Here is a 21,965-nt window from a genome sequence, read left to right as displayed (position 1 = left end):
CTTCCAAGGTTTAGATCATGCTGAGCTGATACAATCGAGGTAACTGAGAAGACAGACCAACGAAGTGTCTATTTGTGCATTTCCAGTTCTCCACCCTCTCCCAGAGCAGCGCCCTTCTGCGGAGGTTAGAGCAGGAGATGAACTTCTGTAATCCAGACACTCAATATCACTGCTAATAAGCAGGAAAGTCTGTCAGCCAGGCTACAACCCAAAGCAGGTAAGGTGACTTCTTTAATAACAACTTTACATTCAAATATAAGAGAGAAGTGGTAAGCTCAACTTCACACTCTGGACATCCCAACTGTTTCCACACCAGAAGCCGCACAGAATATCCATCATCTAAAAGGGGCTCCTGCTTATCCACATCCATGGGAACAGGATTTGCACCCCAGTTCATTATTCAGCAAACGCCTAATGAGCACCTAAACAAAAATCCCAAAAAAGCCCTGAAACAAATGTTCAAGTGGGAGACAAGAAACAAATTAGGCTATGAATGCCAAAAATGGCTGTATTTTTTAAATGCTTCCAACTACATACAAGAACAAATGCAGGATGTGATGTTTGCTTAGTTTTATTAATTTATTTTTGCAGGAATCTGCAACTTGGAGTATGCACTTTCTGGAGGTACCATGCATGCATAGCCTCTGAATGCTTTTATACAATTGCATCTCTTAGTAATAAGTTCATTCACAGCATACACAAATCTAGAATGTAGACACCATATATACAGGATTAAACAAGATCGTGTCTCCTTTCTTTAATGAAAAAATTTAACAGGGTTTCACACAGCAGGAAGTATGGATTAGATACACTGGTGCCACCATAAATAAATAAGTTTCAAGAACACAGTTTTTTAAAATTGGTTTCAAAGGTACTGGAAATCCAGGATTATAATATTGCATTAATGCCACTGATTTCTGATTATTCAAATCCAAGAAAAATATTTGCATTTATGGACATGAACAGCAATGAAAGGCCCAACTGAAGAAATGTGGCAAAATTCAGTTATGTCTGGGTTCACATAATATTGACATTTTGAAACGAAAACAAATGCAGCAGCACATAGAGACAGTACTGACTACAACATGTGATATCTGTGCCTTCTTTCCTTGTGGGATTTGGAGTCATGGAGTATAGAGCACGTAAATTCTGTGGTACCAAACGAGCTCTTGAATGGTTTGTGTCCAACTGTCCACATCAGGATAGTCATTTTCACATTCTAAGGTACACCACTGAATTCTAAAACAAAAACTACCATCCTGAGGACAAGCTTGTTTTTAACATATTTAATATTCTCACATTCTTTTTAAAACATTCTTTATTGGTTTTATTTTGTCCCCATTTCAACTCAAGTATTTCTATTTCCGTTTCAAGGGATTTTACAATCAATAATAAAAGTATTTAGGAATTGAAGTGAGAGATGTATAGCTGGGACAGAAAAAGTAACTGAAAGAAAAGTTGGATTTTTTAAAAAAAAATGTGATTCAGTAGCATATCATAATCAGAAAGTACTGAGACCAGCTCTTTTAAGAATTATTACACCTTTTCACCACACCTCCCATTTTTCAAGGGAAACACACACATACCACAGACACACAGATACACAATTCAATCTGATCTAAGACTACATTTTACAAAGTACTTCCTTTTGCTTGACTTCCCACCCCTTTCCTCTTCACCCAAACAAGACTAATAATTACATCAAATGAAAAGCAGATCCAAAGTTCAGGATTTCTTTTGGTTTACTATGTTCTGAATAGTTTTCCACAAGCCCCACTCTAAATAAACTTTTAAAGAACTACAGTAGTATCCTATAATTAAAGGGAATTCATCTTAATAGCACAGTAAATATAAAATAAGCTTTATAAAATTTCAATGAACAGTGAGATCATTTTGAATAACTGAATGTCCAAGTCAGTTACAAACTCTACCAATCTAGTAGCATGGTTGAGGGAAAGCTCAGTCATTAAGGAAAAAAGAAAACACAAGTAGTGCATTAACTCAACACAACAGCATCAGCATCCCACCATTCTCACACACACACAGGTTGTATACAATACAGTGCATTTTGTATGCCAGCTGACATTAGGGTTTCATGTGCATTCAATAAATATTACATAAACCAATCTTTTTGGTATAATCTACAATTCAGTTGGGATGTGAATGGCATCACCTGCTTTCAGAAGTAAAATGGATCTTCCCATATTCAAAATACAATTTACATTCTAACAAACCAGCAATATTGAAGCACCATGTAAAGTCTACTATTCATGTTTGAGCATGGGCATTTACAAGTAAAAGAATACAACTGAGAGGTGTGGGTGTTGGTTGTTTTCTTCTTTTTTTGTACAAGCAACAAATGAGAGTAATTGAAAAACTGGGGTAAAATTATCGGTACAAAGGAATTCTTTTTCAATTTCGCAGTGCTTGCTCACTCTTCCAAAAAATATCTTGCTGTCGTGGCAGCCCTTCCTTCTCTTCCTCTGGTGAAGCTGGACTAAGATTTGCAAGTCTCCACATGTGGTTATTGCAGCTTAGGGAATTAGTGGACTGGAGGTATATTTTCACAGCCCCCCCCCCTTCAAAAGTAGCATCTATTCTGTCTGAAAATGGCACAACTATATTTTTGCTTGACGCACCTACTCTCATTTGCTGACTGTCACTTCAGTTGCTATCTTTTTGTAATTCCAGCAAAAACAAATGGTTCTAGAACTTCAACAGAAGTACAAATGAACATAAAATTGAAATAATACAAAGGCAAAGGCATCAGGATAGAAAAGTCATGAAGTTACTGGTATTGTTTTGGGTAATTCATTATACAGTTGATAACAGCAATGCTTCTGGCTCATCTGTTTTCTAGTTATCTCAGTTCTGTCAGACTGCCCACTGACATGCACAAAATTGGTATCTGCCTTCTGATTTCATTTGACAGTAACTTTTTACTGCTTTCCACATGTGATGAGCTCCCCTCACAGAATTATAAATCATTAGGAAGGAAGGAAAGCTATCTCTGATGCCTTTGACTTTGTTTTGCTCATCAGTGGTGCACACTGATTGCTGGATCTCTCTTAGCTTATTTAAAATTATCCTGAAGATTTAATTAGTGCAAGAACATATTGAAAAATGCCAGATAAAATATTGGTTCCTCTTCTAAGATCAATAGTTTGGTTCTTATTGTTGTTTTTATAGACTGTGGGGAAAGAAGACACCAGATTGAGCAATGCAGTCAAGATGAGTTTTCCTCCACCCACCCCTTGGCAAATACTGCTTTATTTTAAATAAGGATTCAGACACATGATTGTTCTACCACAGCTTAACATGTTATCACACATCAAGTGAACTGTGGTAATTGACCATATGGATGTGGCTGCCATGAACTAAGAACAGCTTAAAAGGTAGTAATTTAAAACTGCCCTGGCAAGGTTTAGCTGGCAAACTTTGCCTTACGGTCAGAAAGTCAATTACCATACCTCAGCTGAGGTGCTTGGTCACGTCTGAATTGTGATGAAGTTACACCATAAAAACTCAAATGCACTGTACCAGTCTCTGACCAGTACACAGGAACATCCCACTCAGTCACACAGTTCTGTCACAGTCATTCAGCTGCCCAAACCCAAGTTCGAGTTCACAAGTATCGAGTGTTTTATTACAGCAACCTGAAGCATTCAAACAGATTGAACATCACCTTTATAATACAGTATATCATATGCAGAAAAGTACCAATATGATTTTCAGTTGCAAGTCTCGTGTTCTTCAACCTACAACAAGTATTTCCTGACCACAATAAAGAGAATACAGTGTGTAATTTTTCAGGATCTGGCATCTGCTATTTTGTACAGGCTGGTTTATTACCAATGTGCAAATAAATCTTTACTGAAGAGCTGATTAATTATTTTTCAGCTAACTTTGATCTGGGGCACAAAGTACCTTCTGTGCTGTAAACATCATGAATTCTTCACAAATTGGAGGCTGAAAAGGCCTAAGGAACTCTTAGGTACAAACTCTTCTCATACACAACCATGGCTGAGCTCAAGTCTTGCAAACAGAATTTGGGGTAGCCTGTGTTTGGCATATGTCCCCGTGCTGTTACACAGCACAGGCTTAGAAGACTGTTGTATATAAAAGCATACTTTTAGCTTTGAAACACGACAGCCCAATGAAAGCATGCAGCAGTATTTTCATCTGTAATGTGGTAGAATTCATTCTCGGTTTATTACCAGTGTTGACACAGCCAGGTGAGCACTGTACAAGCAAACAGGATTGTAAAAAATTACCTCTGATTAAACTCTCTGTAACACTCATACGGTTTCTCATTTAGTCACCTCAGGTTACTATTTCAAACAGCAATTTTTTGTAGACATAAGTTACCCTGAAAAAAAGCAGCAATTACAAATACCCTTCTCCTTGTTTTTTTTTTTTGTTTGTTTGTTTAAACATTGCAAATTTTATCATTGCATTTACCTGTCTTCTTTTTCAGTAGCTTACAATCTAGAAGCACAGGGAGCCTTTGTTTTCCAGCTAGCTGGGGCCAGGATAAGTCAGCTCTGGCTCTTCAGTTTTTCTGGTTAAGTGTAACACTTCACACCATTACTAAGAGTCCTATAATTTTTTTTTAAAAAACAGTAGTTTTGGGTTGGTTTTTTTTTAGAGCCACTAAGCAGTAACTATAACCACAGGACTAAAAACCAGTAGTTATTTGCTTTCCTGCATACATTCTTCTCAAAATTAATCCTTGTACGTTTTCAGGTTTCATTTTCTGCTCCACTCACTGCAGTGGGAAAGAATTTAACCCTTAATTTATTTATCTTTTAGTGTAGCAGAAGCAGAAACATCTTAACATATTACTCCCACCCCTTGCAATATGAAGATTGTTGACTGGCAAAGGCCGGGCAGATGGACTGAAAGGTTCCCCATGTTTCCTTCTCCTACAGCTGTTGGCTTGAGAGCCTGTTTTCAACCCAATGTAGCCCCTTCTTGAATTTCAGGTGTATCGTGGCATCTCACACTGTTCACAGCGATTCAGTGCTGGGTGATTTAGAAAGGTGCAGCTACCACAATTCCATGGAGCCCCTTCAAAGTCTTCATCTCTTGGCTGAGTCCGTGGAGTCTGTTTGGAGCTATTTTGATGCTCTAAAGAAAAGTCAAAAGAAAACATCTTATTTCAGAAGAGAAGGATTATTGTCAAGATCATATTTCTGGTTGGTCATCTAATTAAACAGTCTGTTTTAAAATGAACATGGAAACCTTAACATTAAAGGTCTTTTCCTAAAGCACTTCTAATTCGGTTTGTGAAATCTGAATACTTAAAGTATTTCACTTCTGTAAAGAGTCACCTAACCATAACATCTTAAAAACAAAAAGAGCACTGCTGGGTCACTGATACTGCTCAAGGTTTACTGGTTTAAAACATACAATGTTTGTTACGGGCACTGCATCATCAACCTGTTAAGGAATGACTTCACAGGTTTACATAGAGCAGTCCATTACCAAATTTTAAATTCCAATAGCCCTACTTTACCTGAAGAGAAAAACTACTTCTAACTTAGATTCTTCAAACAGTCTGATAGATGACACTTTTTCTGCATCTTTTCTAGCATTTATCCAGGCTGAAAAAAATACAATATAAAAAAAAAAACGATAGGCCTGTTTCAAAATAAGACAACTACTTTTCTTCCTAATGGCTTTGCAGCAGGAATGTGTGTATGGGAAGGAGCATTTAAGTCTGCTTTCACTCATAAAATCGGCATGTATGCAAATCATACATGAGGTCTTAACCCACAGAAAGACTTGGTTTTCCACATCTCCTACCACCACTTCAAGACCTCAGGTTATCTACTAAAAGTGACAAATACTCCCAGGACTAAGAGCACAGTGTTGCACAAACTGTTAATATTCAAAACAACATTAATGCATACCTAGAAGGTAAGGTTAAGACACTCATCTGCTAAACAAACATCTGTAGAGCAGCTTTATTATTATTAAAAGAGAACTTATGTACAACAAAGGTCTGGGATCTGCAGTTGCACACAAAGTAATTTGCAGCTGCACACAAAGAGCACATGTCGCTGCCCCATCTGCTAAAAACGCAGCAGACAGCTGACAACAACCTCAGTGGAAATAGTACTTAGGTTTGTCTTGATGCCTCAGAGCTTTTTGGATTTTTTTTTTAAATTTTGTAGATATTAGTAGTAGTTGTGTAGTGAGACAAAGGAAATAGAAGGGACCTCCTCACTTAGATGCAAGCACTCTCCAGCCCAGACGTTGTGCAGTCACATTAACAGTGCCTGACCTCAAACTCCTCCTAAGCAAGGGGCAGTGTGGGCACTTGACTGGCCAGATGGCAGCACAGAGCAGACCCTTGTCTGCCCACACTCGTCTGCCCGCCCACCTTCAACAGTTGAATGTTAAAGAATACTTGTTATGTAAGAAAAAAAAAATCATCTTTTTAATGTCATCATGTTAAAAGCCAAACTCAGAATACAGTAGGCCAACCCTAAAACTGATCTCTAATAAGCTAACAGGCAAAACTGGGAAAGTAGTCATACAAATCCTTACAAGGCATTATCTTTCCAAGTGCCAAATACAATTAATTTAACGCAGGTTTTGCACATTAGTTTGCTTTGAAATAATAAATCAAAATGGCTAGTGTGGTAAGAGAATCCCTTCAAGCATCACAGCGTAACAGTTCCTTAAATCAACCATATGATCTCTGCAATTTAACATGAATCCAGGCAGCTGCATTCACACCATGGCTCACCTGCTGCTCTCCCAGCTTTCCTGGGCACTACCACCAATGCAGGTAACTCATCCCAGCATTATCTTTTCTCTGAACCACAAACAGCAGTTCTGGGCCTTTTCTTTCTTTCAAAATTTCCACACAGTAATAATTTTATTACATTGAGGGGTAAAATGCTTCAAAAGAGGGGGAAAGTTTTGTTACATGAATTCAAAATTCAACTACAGAAACCTTTGTGAAGTGCTCATCAGCAACCAGAATTTATTTACAAAATTCATAGTGTCAAGAAGTCTATATAATTACTGATTCAGAAGAGTTACTTCTTTCCTACTAAGAAGTGTAGTACATGCTAGTTACAGTAAGAGGAGACACAGTATTATGAACCTTATCACACAACATTTTCAGAGAAAAGAAAGCTTTTTCTCTGTGTCAGAGTATAGGATCCCAGGATGGCTACTTCAGCAGAAAGGCACAAGGTGTCTAAAAACTTCCACTAATATTTGAAACCATTCTTTTAACAGATTTCAGGAAGAAAAATGTAGGTCAAAAAATATCTAAGACAAAAGGTAGAGTTCTGATCTGAAATCACCACTAAACAGAGTTGAATTCAGAGAGTTACTGAGCTACGCAGTGACTGTGTGTCTGCTTGGGATGTGTTGAGTCCCTCTGGTACCTATTGACTGGATCTCCACTGGACAAGAAGTGAGACTAAATTACGTAGCTCTTATGCTTACATAAAACTTAAGTGTCCTGAGCTGGATATGAATCCTGATACTACATAATTAGCACTGAAAATTAATGAACCTATACAAGTGGGACACTTATCTCTTTTGACCAATGTGAGGAAGTGTCCTCCTTGGTCCTTAAAATATCTGAAGCTCTTGCTGTGCTAAAACTTCAGGGCTACTGTGAAATTCATACTGTGCATAAAAATATAGGTATAAAGTGAGACCAGGCAAGTTAAAATATAATTAAGAATATAAACAAAAATTTAAAAAGCTGCTGTGACCAACTAAACTTGTATAAGACTCCAATTAAACTATAAAATCCTAATAGCATATATTAGAGGACAACTAAACAAATCTGACAGAGCTTTTAACCTAGAAGTATTTAAAAAAGAAAAACATTAGGAAGCTCAAGTAAACATGTAAAAATTTGTATATTTTCAACTCTTTTTCTAACAGTGAATAACAGCATTTATAGTCAAGGTTTTAACACAACATTAATTTGCAACAATCTGTCTGAGGAAAACAAGTTGTTGTCAAGATTAGTGCACTTATATAAAAGTGTTATGATTTGATTTATACAGAAACAAAAGTTAAATAAGTGGAATTACTTCCTGTCACCAAAGAGATTTTTTTAAAAACAAAAAAAATCTCTCAAAGCAGATTAGGTAACTGGATGCATGTTTGTTAACCTACCCTTTTTATATGGCTTTGGTGGCACAACGGGACCAGGCTCTATGTTATCATAGAAGTTACACGTAGCTTTCGGATCAAAGTTTCCTGTCAGAAAAGTAAGAAAGTGTAACTTGAAGGTTATTTGAATTCCTATACCCATGATATGAACATCTAGAGGCTTCTGATTTTATACATCTTTTTATTATGACATTATATCTTAGCTTTTTCACAAGTTCTGACACATATTTTCAGTTTTGTGTCAATCCTAGTAATTTTTAGCAGGGTAATCCCATATTGAAGAATCAGCTCCAGTTCAACGTTTTGTGTTGTTCTGTGAAATGTAAATCTTTCTATAGGATACTTCCTTGATAAAAAAAGGAAGACTGTGCATATCCTCATCTATTTGATTCTATTTATGACAAGTTTCTGTTGCAAAAGAGATTTTGCAACAGATTTTTGTTTGCCAATTTGTTGGTTGCAACCTCCAGTTCTGTTCGGTATTACTTGGCCACAGCCTCTGTCAGCAAAAAGTTTAAATTTTAAGTAAAGGATCTTCACAAAGGAGTAATTTTTTTTTAATATGATCCTGACAAAGTCTCCACTTTCTTGGTAATGTAACTTAACTTGGCCAATGGAAATACTAGCAAGTCAAGCTTATTAAGTTGCAACTGAAAAAAACCCCACCTTTTAGAGGTAAGTTGTCATTGCTAATACAAATCGAAAAAAACTCCCAAGTACTCACATTTAAGCACATACCATATGAGAATCACAGGATCACTTAAGCTGGAAAGGACCTATAAGATCACTGAGTCCAACCATTACCCCAGCACTGTCAAGTCCCGCAACAAACCATGTTCCCAAGCACCACATCAATGGGATTTTTAAATACCTCCAGGGATGGCAACTCCACCACTTTCCTGGAGAGCTTGTTCCAGTGCTTGACAATGCTCTCCCAGAAGACATTTTTCCTAATATTTAAACTAAACCTTCCCTGACACAACTTGAAGCCATTCCCTGTCACTTGTTACTTGGGAGAAGACACCAACCCCCAACTGGATACAGCCTCCTTTCAGGTAGTTGTAGTGAGCAACAGAATCTCCCAAGCCTCCTTTCCTCCAGGCTAAACACCTCCAGGTCCCTCAGTCCCTCCTCACATGACTTGTGCTCCAGACCCTCCACCAGCTCCACTGCCCTTCTCTGGATACACTCCAGCACCTCAGTGTCTTTCTTGCAGTGAGGGGCCCAAAACTGAACACAGGATTCAAGGTGTGGCCTCACCAGTGCCGAGTACAGAGGGACAATCATTGTCCTGGTCCTGCTGGCCACACTAGTGCTGATACAGGCCAGGATGTCATTCGTCTTCTCGGCCACCTGGGCACACTGCTGGCTCATGGTCAGCCACTGTGAACCAGCACCCCCAGGTCCTTTTCCTCTGGGCGGCTTTCCAGCCACTCTGCCCCCAGCCTGGAGCACTGCACGGGATTGTTGTGATTGAAGTGCAGAACCCAGGACTTGATCTTTTTGAACCTCCCACCACTGACCTCGTCCCATCGCTCCAGTCTGTCCAGATCCCTCTGCAGAGCCTTCCTACCCTCCAGCAGATCAACATGCCTGACCATATCCAAATTGTCTTTTTTTTAAAAGTATCAAGTCAATACCTCTAGATTGAAGGAGATCAACTTCTTTCAGTGTACAGTCAACATTTATTTGGAGTTGTCTGTTGAGGCTTCTCAATCTGGTCATTTCCTCAGGCTAGAAAGAAACAACCCAAAATACTCATTGTGGGAAAATCAGCATCTTATTTGAAACAGAAACATTGCTATATCTTTGTTAACAGCTTTATTAGAAACTGAGTATAGATAAGGCACTGAAAAAAGCCAATTTGCCCTCAAAAAACATTCTTCTATTGGCATGTGAGGAGGAAAACAAACAAGTTACTTAATACTAAAATTGGTTAGTAAGACAACGTAGCTGAGATCAAGTTTATAAAACCACACACTTTATAAAACTCTATAAATTGATGGCTTGCTACCTGAGTTTGCATCAAGATAATTAGAAAACAGAATACAAACTGCAGCCCACCTTAACTATTACTTGATTAAAACTAAGGTCAAAAGTTTATTTATTTGCATCACCCCAAGGAGCTTCAACAAGCCAAACCTTCAAGCTCAGTATATTTAAGTCATTCGATGCTGAAGGATGGTAATTATCCTTAACAGTAATCAGTTAAGTCCATATATTTACATATCATTAAGAACCCCTAAGTTACTGGAATATAAAGCATTCTTAATACTAGCAGCACTGATTACTAACACATATGTAGGAATAGCTATCTTATCCCAGGATGCATTCTGGCATCAGAGTCACAAAATCACAAAATGTTTGAGGTCGAAAGGAACCTCTGGAGGACACCTGGTCCAATCCCTCTGCGAAGCTTCCAACCAGACTTTGTGCCACTGACAAATACTCTTGGCCTGGCTGTTCATCCAGTTTTCAATCAACCTCACTGCTCACTTAGCCCACACTTCATCAGCTTCTCTATGAAAATCTTATAGGAGACAATGTTGAAAGCCTTATCAAAGTCTAGACAGACAATAATCACTGTCTATCTAGGTCATCAGGACAGACTTTTCATCCTAGAAGTTTATCAAACTGGTCAAGTTTGACTTCACCGTGGTGAATCCATGCTGATGACTTTCTTGTTCTTCACGTGCCTGGGAATGGTCTGCAGGATTAGCTGCTCAGTCACATTCCCAAGGATCAAGGTGAGGCCGACCAGTCTGTAGTCCCCTGGGTCTTACCCTTCTTGAGAACAGAAGCACTATTTGCTCTCCTCTAGTCTTCAGGCACTTTCCCACACACCATTAATCAATCAAAGATTATCTAGAGTGGCCTTGCAATGACATCTGCCAGCTCTCTCAGCACTCATGGGCGCATCTCATCCAGGATTATGACTTCATGTATGTCTGCTTTGCTTAAGTATTCCCTGACCTGATTATCTTAACTAAGGGTATACCTTCTCTGCCTCACACTGTTCCCAGGGTCCTGGGACTTGGGATTCCTAAAGGACTTTAAAGACTGAGGCAAGGAAGTCATTCAGTATCTCAAGCCTTTTCCATGTTCTGTGTAACCAGGTCCCCCATCTTGCTGAGCCCATGTTTTCACTGGGCTTTCTGTAACAGAAGCCCTTCCTTTTGTCTTTGACATCCCATGCCAGATCCAACTCCAGCTGGGCTTTGGCTTTCCCAGCCTCATCCTTGCACACTAAGTGCCTCTGCATTTCTCCCAAGGACATACCTGCCAAATGCTGCCTTGACACAGGTGAGACATACAGCAGTCAGTAGCTCCTACTGTGCCTTCCAGCCCACACCAGTGTGCACTGCTTATGTCAACACAGTGAGTAAGTCTGAACTGATTTGGTTAACAGCTGCACACAGTGGAAGCTGTTTTTCAGCCACATAAACTCCCTTATCAGAGCCATACAGTTGTTTGAGCTAGAGTCACTTGCAGGTGGAAGTCACACAGATAAGAAGAATCAACAAGGAAAACAGGAGAGGGAGGTGCCAACTATTTGAGCCAACACTGCCACTGACAAGTCACTTGGCACATCCTGCACATACCAGATGAGAAATACCATCTACGAGATGCAACTACTGCAACAAATAAAATACCTTTAAAAAAAAAGTTAAACCCTCCTGCATGAACACCAAGCACTACATAGCTCAGGCTCATTGAGTAGACCTGGATATACTTTTATAGGTTGTTAGGAAAGCAACTATATTCAGTTCTGTAGTCCACAAAAGCACATGCATACAACTTTCAGAAGTTCTGTTGTGAACACTAAGAAAGCTGGACACGTTTCATAAATTACAAGATTTACCTTATGACAAGTCAAGAACTTACAATAAATTATCACCAAAACCTCAAGATTTTATGCTCAAAAGTTTTTGTACAGTACTTCATTAGAAAATAAAAAATAAATCTGTATGTTGAATTAAAATACTAACAAATTGCTTACTGTTGGAATTGCAGTTGTACAGCTCACTCTTCGAAGCCGCCTCTGCATTAGATCATGCTCCATACCATTGACTTCGGTTTTCAGGCGTTCAAGCTCTTCTTTCTCAATCTTCAGTTCCTTTGCTAATCTCTCCATCCTTGCTCGTTGATGTAACAGCAAGGCTAATGTTTTACATAGATGAAATAGTTACTAACACATAAAAACTTTGAAAACTGAATTCTTAATTTATGCGTAAGATTCATGAGTGACCTTTCTGGGAAAAAAAAGTGATTGTAAACATGCAGCCAAGTATCAGTGTGAAGATGCTTTCATGCCAAATGAACTACAATTTAGAACACAGTTCTTCCAGAATTAAAAATACATTTTTAGACAGTAACTTGAAGTTGATATTACCATTTTGGTCAAAGCTTCTTTTTTTGCATTTGGTCTTTCTCGTCTCAAAAATACAAAGGCACCTGTACAAGGAGACAGCTTCTCAGGATGAAACAGCAACCTAGTCATTTTAATACTCTACTGACAAAAAAAAATAATAAAAATACCAGAGGTAAGATCAGAAGGTAAGACACACTTCATACCTGCTGCTCAACAGCAGCTGACACATCAGCCTTGAGACATCAGCCAAATGTCAGTCCTAAATTGTTTTTTTCCCCACTGCTATCACAGGGTATGCTATAGCAACTTTAAGTAGTCTTAGCTTTTCAGGAATCCTGAAATACTCAATACTTTAAGTTCCCCAGAGTTCAAAGGCAAAACTATAGAAGTTCAACAAAATAGCCTAGAGAATCCAGGAAATAAAAAGTGGGGTCAGCTTAGGTGCTTCAAACTCTAATTCTACAACAGAGCTGATTCCTCTCACCTCTCTCTGCTGTTAGTCATGCTCTCATTTTTGTCTTGGTACTGAAATTTATGATTGTCACAAGTTGATGTTGGGCTCCCAGAGAACCAAAGAAAGCATTCTGACTACCTAAAAGATAATACTCAGTTTCCTCAGGAAGAGCATTTCTCAGTATTTCATCCTGATGTAGAACTGGCCAAGTTAGTGTGATGCTTAATCCTTTCTGATCTGGCTGGTTTTACCTGATTGAAGTCTGCTAGGATAGAGAAAAATAAGACATTTGATGTGGGTATTCAGACAAACAAGCAGCTCATGTAACAGTGTTCCAGTAAACTGTTCAAAATAAAGATGTTGTTGAACCTTCAAAATGCAATTTTATAAAAGGCTCCAGCCAGCACTTGCTCTTTTCTTTACCCCTATCCAACAAAGGCAAAGTACATAATATCGCAAGAGTATTTGCATGTGAGCTAAAAAGAAGTTAGAAAAATAAACCACATGACACAACTTATTGCAGAACAACAAAAAAAAAACCTCAACAAAAAAAACCCTCAAGCTTTTAAGGGGTTTTTATCAGATGTCAGTATTCTGCACAAAAATGTAGCACTATACTTTGGATTTTGTATGGATCTACCAATTCACAGCCAAAGAATAAACACTGAACATCCCATCCAAGAATAACATCAGGTGTTTTTATACTACAGGCACCAGTACTACTGAACAAAATTGTTCTCTCCTTTTTTAAAGTAGCATAGTCATGCAAACAGAATTAAGAAAAGACAGTGCAGATACCAGGCTGTGTGATTTTCTACTATTATTACCAAACCTTGTCTTTGTGTGATTGCTCCAACTTAACATGGTATGACTACATTTCATAGCTTCACATTATACTCTCAAAGTACAACTCAAACATGACTCATACTACAGAGAAACAGCACAAGTACAGAGAGCAGAAGGAATTTTTGGTAACGCTTTTCACAATGATTCGCATGAAAGAGAAAATTATACAAACTTGTTCTACGTATTAAGCTGTTAAATATACTCTTCTTTAGGATTCCTTTTGTTACAGTAAAGAATATAATGTTTATTCTTCTACAATTTATTTCTGTCAAGAGTTCGCAGTGCAGCAATACCAAAGGCTCTGGTAGGTATTGCCACAAATGCAAATGCCCCAAAAAGCATATACTAACTAGTTCTATTTAGTTTGTTTTTCAAATACAAAAACGCAGTCAAAGGTACAAAGGTAAAATCCGATTTTTACATTTCAGAATATGTTTTTCAAAGCTATGTGAAGCTACTTGTAGCTTTCTCACATAAATGACAATGTTCACTGGAGCTGTAATAGGAACATTACCAAACGTGTTTGGTTACAGATCTACTGGCAATCTTTCTTACTGAAGACCTGGGTCTAAAGAATTTCTAATTGGGTCTACCAGGTACAAACCAGCACTATTTCAGCTCTCTAAAGTTAAAAATGGATAGAAGAAACAACAGAGGAATAAACTCTCTTTTCAAAACACAAATTTGGAAAATAATTGTTGCTGGTTGTCATTCTGTCATTATCCCAAATGACTTGCAGACTGATTAATTTGCTCAGTTTAAAATTTTTCAAATCTACACAGCAGATGACTCCAAGAGAAGTAGTTTTCAGCTAAAATTTCAGTTAAATTTCACCTTTTTTTCTTTACTGATTTACTGAATTCTTCATTTATGTACAGTATTAAAATTATGTTCTATCCCTACACAGCAGAACATACATCTTAAAATTTGCCTGCCAATCTCTTCCTCCTCTTTGAAAACTCTAAGTGGGAGAAGCAAACTTTGGGTTAAGTTCTTCAAAATAATTATTTTCATACCTTTCAAAACTAAATTATTATTGGTATTGACAAGGTTTTTTTAGCTACAATCCTACCTCCCGCCTCTTGCACTTAATATTCTTCAATCTACACCAAATAAACTGGATTTAAATGCCAGTGCTTCAGGTCTTATAACACATTTGAATAAGGAACAAATACAAAAAATTTAAAAAATGCACATGTAAATTTATGACAATTCTTCAATGCAGAATTTACAAACCAGACACACAGTGTATGAAGACACCGCTTACTTTTAACTGCAGTGTTTTGTTTTAAGGAAGTCCTCTAACACCAAAAGCATAGCAACTTTAAGACTCAGAAATTCTTTATGCATTAGACTGAAACTTAGCAATTTTTAAAAAAAATCAGAATAAACTCATTCCATGATTTTTGGTGCAATTTCTACTTTACTCTGTACAGGTTCCAAAATTCTCACTTCGTAAGTAGTAAAATCAAGCTGAAAATGCATTTTACAACACCACAACTCGCAGGGTTAAACATTTACCTTGAGTGTAAGCATAGTCATCCGATCCAGAACTAGAACTTCTCTGATATTTATGGCTTCCTTTTTCTCCTCCAGATCCTGGGATTACAGAAATAGGCTGAATAGGTTCTGGTGCTGCAGAACGCTCTTCTTGGTCCACTAAATTTAAAAGATTCTCAGTCGGTGCTCGACCTACTGTGATTTTAAAAATGGTTGGGTTTGGCTGAGATACCATTACCCGAGGAGACTGTGTTGGTGCACCTGTAGGTCCAGTTGGTTGAGTGTAGGTAATATATACTGGATTAACACTAAATGGAGGTTTGGGTTGCCCCGACATACCTCTTGACGGAGAGCTTGAAGGAGGAGTAGTGGGTGCATACAGCGGGTGCTGGTTTCGTTGAGATGGTTGATTACTTATTGGTGAAGGGCTTCTGTTCATTGCAGTCCCAGGTCTTTGCGGTGGCTCAACTGTAATTTCTATTTTATTCATGGAACCTTTGGATAAACTAGGTCCAGCAAAAGGAGGAAGGTACGACACAGAGTGACTGCCTTGTTTTTGAAAAGTCTGGGATGCTTGCTGATATGGATGGGGTGGGACAGTTGAAGGGCTAGGAGGCATGAAAACATGTGAACTCTGATGACTCAGCTGAGGAGGCTGAACTTGGTGTTGAGGAGAGCCAAAGGGAGAGGGACACTGGGATGCCGGTGGCGATCGAAAAGCCGACTGAGGGATCTGGGGCTGTTTCGGAGAATACTGAGAAGGTTGGTAGTTCTGTTGATGTGGATATACAGGTAGAGGACGGGGAGTATAATGTGGAACTGGGCCCTGTGGCGATGAATGCCACTGTGTATTCTGAGGAGTCTGTCGTCCTGAAGAACTTTGAGATGTTTGTCTTATATAAATAGAGCCAGGAGTCCCATAAAGATTGCTTGGAATCTGTGGAAGAATTTGTAGAGCTCTGGGTACGCTCTGTCCAGAGGGGAGGTTTTGTGATACTGTAACAGTAATGGGATTTGTACTGTACCGAGGTATGTGCATATACGTGGGAGGAGGGCCTTGCATAGCAGACGTGTTCATTCCTGGTTGTATGGAAGATGGCTGTGGAGGTGGCTGTGGAGGAGGAGTAGCTGCATTTCTATTCTGGTCATTCATGAAAAATGGATTGTAACTAGGAGAAGCTGCCACAACAGCGGGAGCAGAATGTGGTTCTTGAACTAAGCAGATGAGCTGTTTACCTGCTGTGCGCTGAGGGTCAATGTGTCCATCGCTTGAGCTGTGTACCAGTGTACGACCACCATTAAGTTGAGCTCCATCCCCCGCGTGATAGCTGGTATGAGGATGAATACCCAGATTAATGTGCAAAAGGCTATTTCTGTTCATTCTGCTGTCATCAGGGCTGTGGTACTCCATGTACAGGTATTTGTTGCTCTCCTGTGCAAGGGCTCGACAACAGGCATCGAGGTTGTTGTTGTTCTAGGAGTAAGAAGAGACACCTATTACTGTCACATAGCACAAGGAAGAGCCACTGCTCAGTGTTCAACAAGCCTTCAGCTGATGCCACAACCAAGCCCCAGCTTGAACACAACTAGGGAGAACATTTCATACATAGGAATTTTGAAATAAAGGTAGTACCTGCTAAGTCACGGTATGCAAGTCGTACATAGCTCACGTTGCATCTGGAAAAATGCTCTGGTAACACGAGCTACACTATGACATATTAAAAAAAAAATCAAGTCCACTTTTGGGGAAAACAATGGTTAGAATTCTTCACATGTTCTTCAAGGACCAAGTCGGTACAATTAGCTACTTCTAGTAACAACACAAATCAAATTAAACTAGATCAAAATTGGAAACTCTGAAAAAGCAAAACAAAAATGCAGACGACATTTTAATGTTTACCCAAGTGGTTACTGTTTTCATTTTTCTTTTACTACTTGAATAGTTCTCTTTACCTGAAATTTTAAAAGCCCAACATTTTAGGCCAGCTTTTATTGATAGAACAGTATTTAATGACTTAAAAAAGCAGTCCAAGTCAGTACTGCTTGAAGAAGTACTGCCAATTCCATAAAGCACCTTACAGTTCTAACAAAATTTCAACTGCCTTTAAGAATTTCAAGCTTAAGGCTAAAAAAGGTTTATTCACACATCAGTGAGGAAACCAAATAACCCCGTAAATGTTTGATTTGTTCTGCAGTGCTAGTAGTTGAAACTATACAGACAATAAATTATGAATCAAATGAGAAATCTAACGAGGAATCCCCTTTCCCTTCTTGCCCTCTCCCCTCATTTTAACTTAACCTCGTCTTATTAGAAGAGCAACACAAATGATGGCTTTTCCAAAGGAATAAAATCACTAGAAGGCATTCCAGATGGTGGATTTTTTTTCTCTCCACTTTCTCATATAACAGCCTGTATCAGCCGTGGTTCAGATTTTAATTTAAATAGTAGTTAAAGAAAACAAATTTCACTTTAAATTCAACTCAATCTGACCCTCAGCACCCAACCTTTGTTACATATAATCCAAGACTGGTACCTTCTGTGACAGAGCACCTTCTTCCAGAACAAGTGTGTACATATTTATAGACACATACACCCCCACCTTCCTCAGTGTGCTAAAATTACCATTCTAAGGAATATACATTAATAATGGGTTTCACTTCTATTTTAAACACTATCCCTATAATACACATATAGCCTTGCAATACAATTTTCAACAGCCTATCAGCTGAAGTCATGTTACATTTCTTTTCTAAGGGACCAATAGCTAATTAGTCTTAATACTAGAGTGAAGATAACTTTCCCAAAAATTTCATGATTTCACTAACAGATGAATACACATAATTCAGCACTTTGTCATATGAAGACTTAGTACTGAAGATAACAGAAGACAGAAGAGTCCAGCACTTAAATATGAATGGCTCTCACTCTATGGATACTTCTCTCTGACTAATTCCCTTCACGTTAAGCTCTCCTTCTAGATCCCAATGGTCAGTGGGAATATCCAGATATATCACCAAAAATTTAAGATCAGAATACATGGGCACCAGATCCTGTAATAACAATCAGCACCGTAGTGCTAAGACAGCAACCTCAAAGTTAACCACTACCATCAGCCACTTGCCATCTAAACAGAACTTCATAAACAGAGTCCTCAGCTTCCTTAGGTCACTTGGTCAGGGTACAGGTAGAAAGAATGTAGACAGGACAGGCCGTAACCTGATTTGATCAGGGTATGGAATATATCTGTCGTTTCAAAGGACCTTCAATTTTTGACAGGTCTAAAACTCAACCTAATTTAAATCTAGAGTATTTATTGCAAAAAGTTAAAGAAAACCAGTTCGTGCATCTTTAAATAAAAAGTGGGTTTGGAAACTAAATCTACACTTAAAAAATAACAACTATTTGCCATGTAATGTTAACCAGCTACCCAGAATGCCCTATTACAGATACAGAACACCATATGCTTCTGCAGTATTAGGGGTTCTTTAATTTTATTGTTTAAAGACGACTATGACAAACACAGTTCATCAAAAGGATCATGTACTTAACAGTGCAGAAGAAATGACTGTCAGGACAAATAAAGCTTTAAATTACTGGGCTTCCCCTGCTTTACATTTGTGTGAAAGCAATTAATTTGTATTTGTATGGTTTAGAAGACACAAAAGGCAAAAATTACAGCCACTGTTCCAAGCAAGCCTACTCATCTGCCAGGGACAGGGAGGATGCAAATACAGTTTTGTTATGTTAGCCATGGCTACAACAAGGTCAAACCAGATCTTGTATGTTTCTGTTCCATTCCTGAATCTTCCCATCAACTGAAGGTATTCCCAGATGACCACTACTTTGAAAAATGATTTATCTGTGATTTTAGATGAAGAATGGAAGGACAAAATGGAAAGGAAAAGGCGGGGAGAGGAGGAGGGGGGAGAAGAACCATCACCACCTGACTTGGAAACAGAGAAGTAAAACTAAACCTTTGGAGAGCCCTGGCAGAAAGATGACATGAAGATGAAAAATCTCAAGATTCCTAGCTAAGGTCAGCTCCTCATCTTCCAAGGAGAGTCACTGTTTGCTAAAATCTTCTTCACTATGTTATTTATGTAGCCATCATCAATAAATATCCCATTAACCACTTCCCTTATTCCCCATATGCATAACAGTCGCAGGTTGCACAGACAAGGAAAAACTGTCAGTGGAAAAAAAAATAAATCACAAGCCTAAATGAAGAATGACAAAAAGTTTTGTCCCTAAAACACAGGACAGAAATGCAATTAGTGGAATCTTCCAATCTCTTAAAATAAAACCAGGGGAATGGAAATCTGTGCTCCACGTACACTACTGAAAAGGGTTTTCATGCTAAAGCACAATCCCCAGAGTGTACCGTACCTGAAGCATGCACTGAGATACCACCCCCTCGGGTATCTCAGGGAAACGCTGCCGGAGATCATGGAGTACCTGCACGTCAAGCTGTTGACTGCCCTGCGCCATGCCAGATGGATGATGTTCCAGATTACCAAAGAATGGAAGTCAACAGGCTTTCCAGTGATTATGGTCTTCTGAGGCTTCTGGCATTTTCTGTAAGAAACAAAACAATTATCTTTTAAGCCATCATAACTTTTCCTCCTTCCCAAACTGCATGTGTAGATAAACTACTGTATTCGATTTTTAGATCTAGCTATCAAGAGAGACAACAGGTTAAACACAGGAGTAGGAATAATCATGTCTCACAGTTTTAAATGAAAACACTCATTGTTCCACAGGTAGGTCCTATATGACATTTCACTGGAATGTGCTACTTCAGGTCTTTACTCAGTCTCACTGTCGCACCACATATACATAACTTTAATTAATTTGACCCACGTAAAATGGAACTGTTACATATTTACTCCCAGTGATACCCTGAACAGTTTGCAGGAAAGTCTGAAGTCATCACCAAGCACAGATGTCTGTTATTCACAACATGTTAGAAATAACAGGTTGGAAAACTAAGCAGCACAATTATCCAAAATACTCCTCTACTAATAGGGCTTAAACTCTTTTGTCTTTACATCACTAGAAATCCAAGAGGTCAGAAACAAATTTTGTGAAACATAACAAGAATTAAACAGAATTTAAAGAGTTCTTGTTAAGATTATGGTGAGAATCTATTTAATATTTTTGTAAAGCACCTGTTAAATTCATACTACTGTGATTAGTGACAAAAATAACCCTCTTTCCATTTCAGGATTCTTGCATTCAACATCAAAAAGATTCTATCTGAATTTCAATACCCACAGACTACTAGAAGGCAAATACAGTCTGAGTCAACAAATGCTTTTCTCGCTTGTGGCTCATGATCACAGCAGTAATCAAAAGGCAGCTGAAATCTAAGCAAAGATTCACAAAAACTTTGCATGAAGGTGGTGTATGACACAGCCCTTCTAACACATCCATCATTGCTAAGCTTCAAAAGCCTTTCCAACAATACTGCTCAGCTGAATTCTTAACTGCAAGAATGCAGTGCTGTGTTCAAAAAGGAAATGAGAGTCAGATACCAGCAGAGTCGGTGTTCAACTAATATATTAGCTACCCAAAATCCCAAGCTTAAATCACGCTTATCTCAACCTCAGTGCAACTGTGGTGGCACACAACACAGGTATTCCAATCAGCTTTCCACCTGAGCTCAACTTCCAGCAGCAGTCCAGAGCAGCACAAAAGATTAGCAATCATATACATCTCTGTGCATTAACAGATTCCAACAGCTTCCCAGGTCTTTCCTTTGAAAATCTCTCAGTTTTCAGAGGCAAGAAAACAGAACACAGTTCTTCAAAGAAAAGTAAAATGTCAGGTTTAGGGTAAAAAAAAACCAAATCAACTTTGGTAAAAGCTTTTAGAGGTAAGAACAGCAGAAGTCCACTCCCGTCCACCATCTGGGTGTTTTGTATGTGGACAACTCTCAGCTGCCACCAGCATTCATTAAACACCACATGTGCTCAGAGTTCCTCCCTGTCCTACCTCATATTCCAGCATCCAATATTACACCTGTCACATCATAAACCTTTTCAAGATAAATGAGACAAGTTTAAAGAACAGTGAGATAGGTGAATTATCTTGCTGTGACTTAAGAAATACTGCAATAAACTTACATTGTATAATCACAATGCATTTTTGTCCACTGCAGTAATGCTGCACACTCCTTTCATTTTAAAAGGAAATGAGCTTCCACTGACTACAAGAGCCAGTTGAAAATTCCTATCTACACTCACAGTAGGGATTTTTTATAAAACTTATTTTTTTTGTAAGTGACAAACAAACATCATAATCTGAAAGGCAGACCATCAGCACAATACTCAAAGAAAACCCGACAGCAAGCAAGGTCTATGTGGTTCTAGACAACTCTCCTTTTCCCAGGAGGAAGAGGCTGAAATGCAGTAATGGAGGGGTACCCTACCAGAATGAATTGCAGTTAAAACCCCTTTAGAATAACAAATGACAGTATCTGAAACAGAAGATAATAATTTTAAGAATTTCATTTGCATGAGCAAGAGCTTTTGCATCACTTCTCTCTTCAAATAAAAATTCAAACATAACATGGGTGAACAGACTGGAGATCCATTGTCAATACGTGTAATGTTTTTCTACAATGGTTTTAAAATAAA

At 38.4% G+C, this 21,965-nt stretch overlaps 1 protein-coding gene across 8 annotated transcripts in view; it reads right to left on the bottom strand.

Moving 5' to 3' along the window:
- Window positions 1-732: 732 nt before the first annotated feature.
- The window catches only part of TAB3 (TGF-beta activated kinase 1 (MAP3K7) binding protein 3), a 42,669-nt gene continuing 21,436 nt past the window's right edge, over window positions 733-21,965 (bottom strand). The window contains exons 2-9 of one of the 8 annotated variants that reach the window (XR_003916333.1): window positions 19,714-19,902; window positions 15,348-16,800; window positions 13,011-13,245; window positions 12,548-12,667; window positions 12,144-12,315; window positions 9,795-9,888; window positions 8,158-8,241; window positions 4,857-5,130 (exon numbers count right to left, since the gene is read on the bottom strand). Coding sequence is in view for 4 of the 8 variants with exons in the window: in XM_029964712.1 (XP_029820572.1) it covers window positions 4,982-5,130; window positions 8,158-8,241; window positions 9,795-9,888; window positions 12,155-12,315; window positions 15,348-16,800; window positions 19,714-19,815 (2,043 nt within the window). In the remaining 4 variants the exon portion in view is untranslated. Of the gene's footprint in view, window positions 5,131-8,157; window positions 8,242-9,794; window positions 9,889-12,143; window positions 12,316-12,547; window positions 12,668-13,010; window positions 13,246-15,347; window positions 16,801-16,959; window positions 17,035-19,713; window positions 19,903-21,965 lie in introns of those variants that run through there. The other 7 variants (XR_003916334.1, XM_029964713.1, XM_018084192.2 and 4 more) reach the window with 7 other exon arrangements.

This window comes from Manacus vitellinus, unplaced genomic scaffold, assembly GCF_001715985.3.
Source record: "Manacus vitellinus isolate BGI_N305 unplaced genomic scaffold, ASM171598v3 scaffold_7_pilon, whole genome shotgun sequence".
Lineage (NCBI taxonomy): Eukaryota > Metazoa > Chordata > Aves > Passeriformes > Pipridae > Manacus > Manacus vitellinus.
Note: the sequence above shows the minus strand (reverse complement) of the source record. Positions and strands in the feature narration are given on the sequence as shown.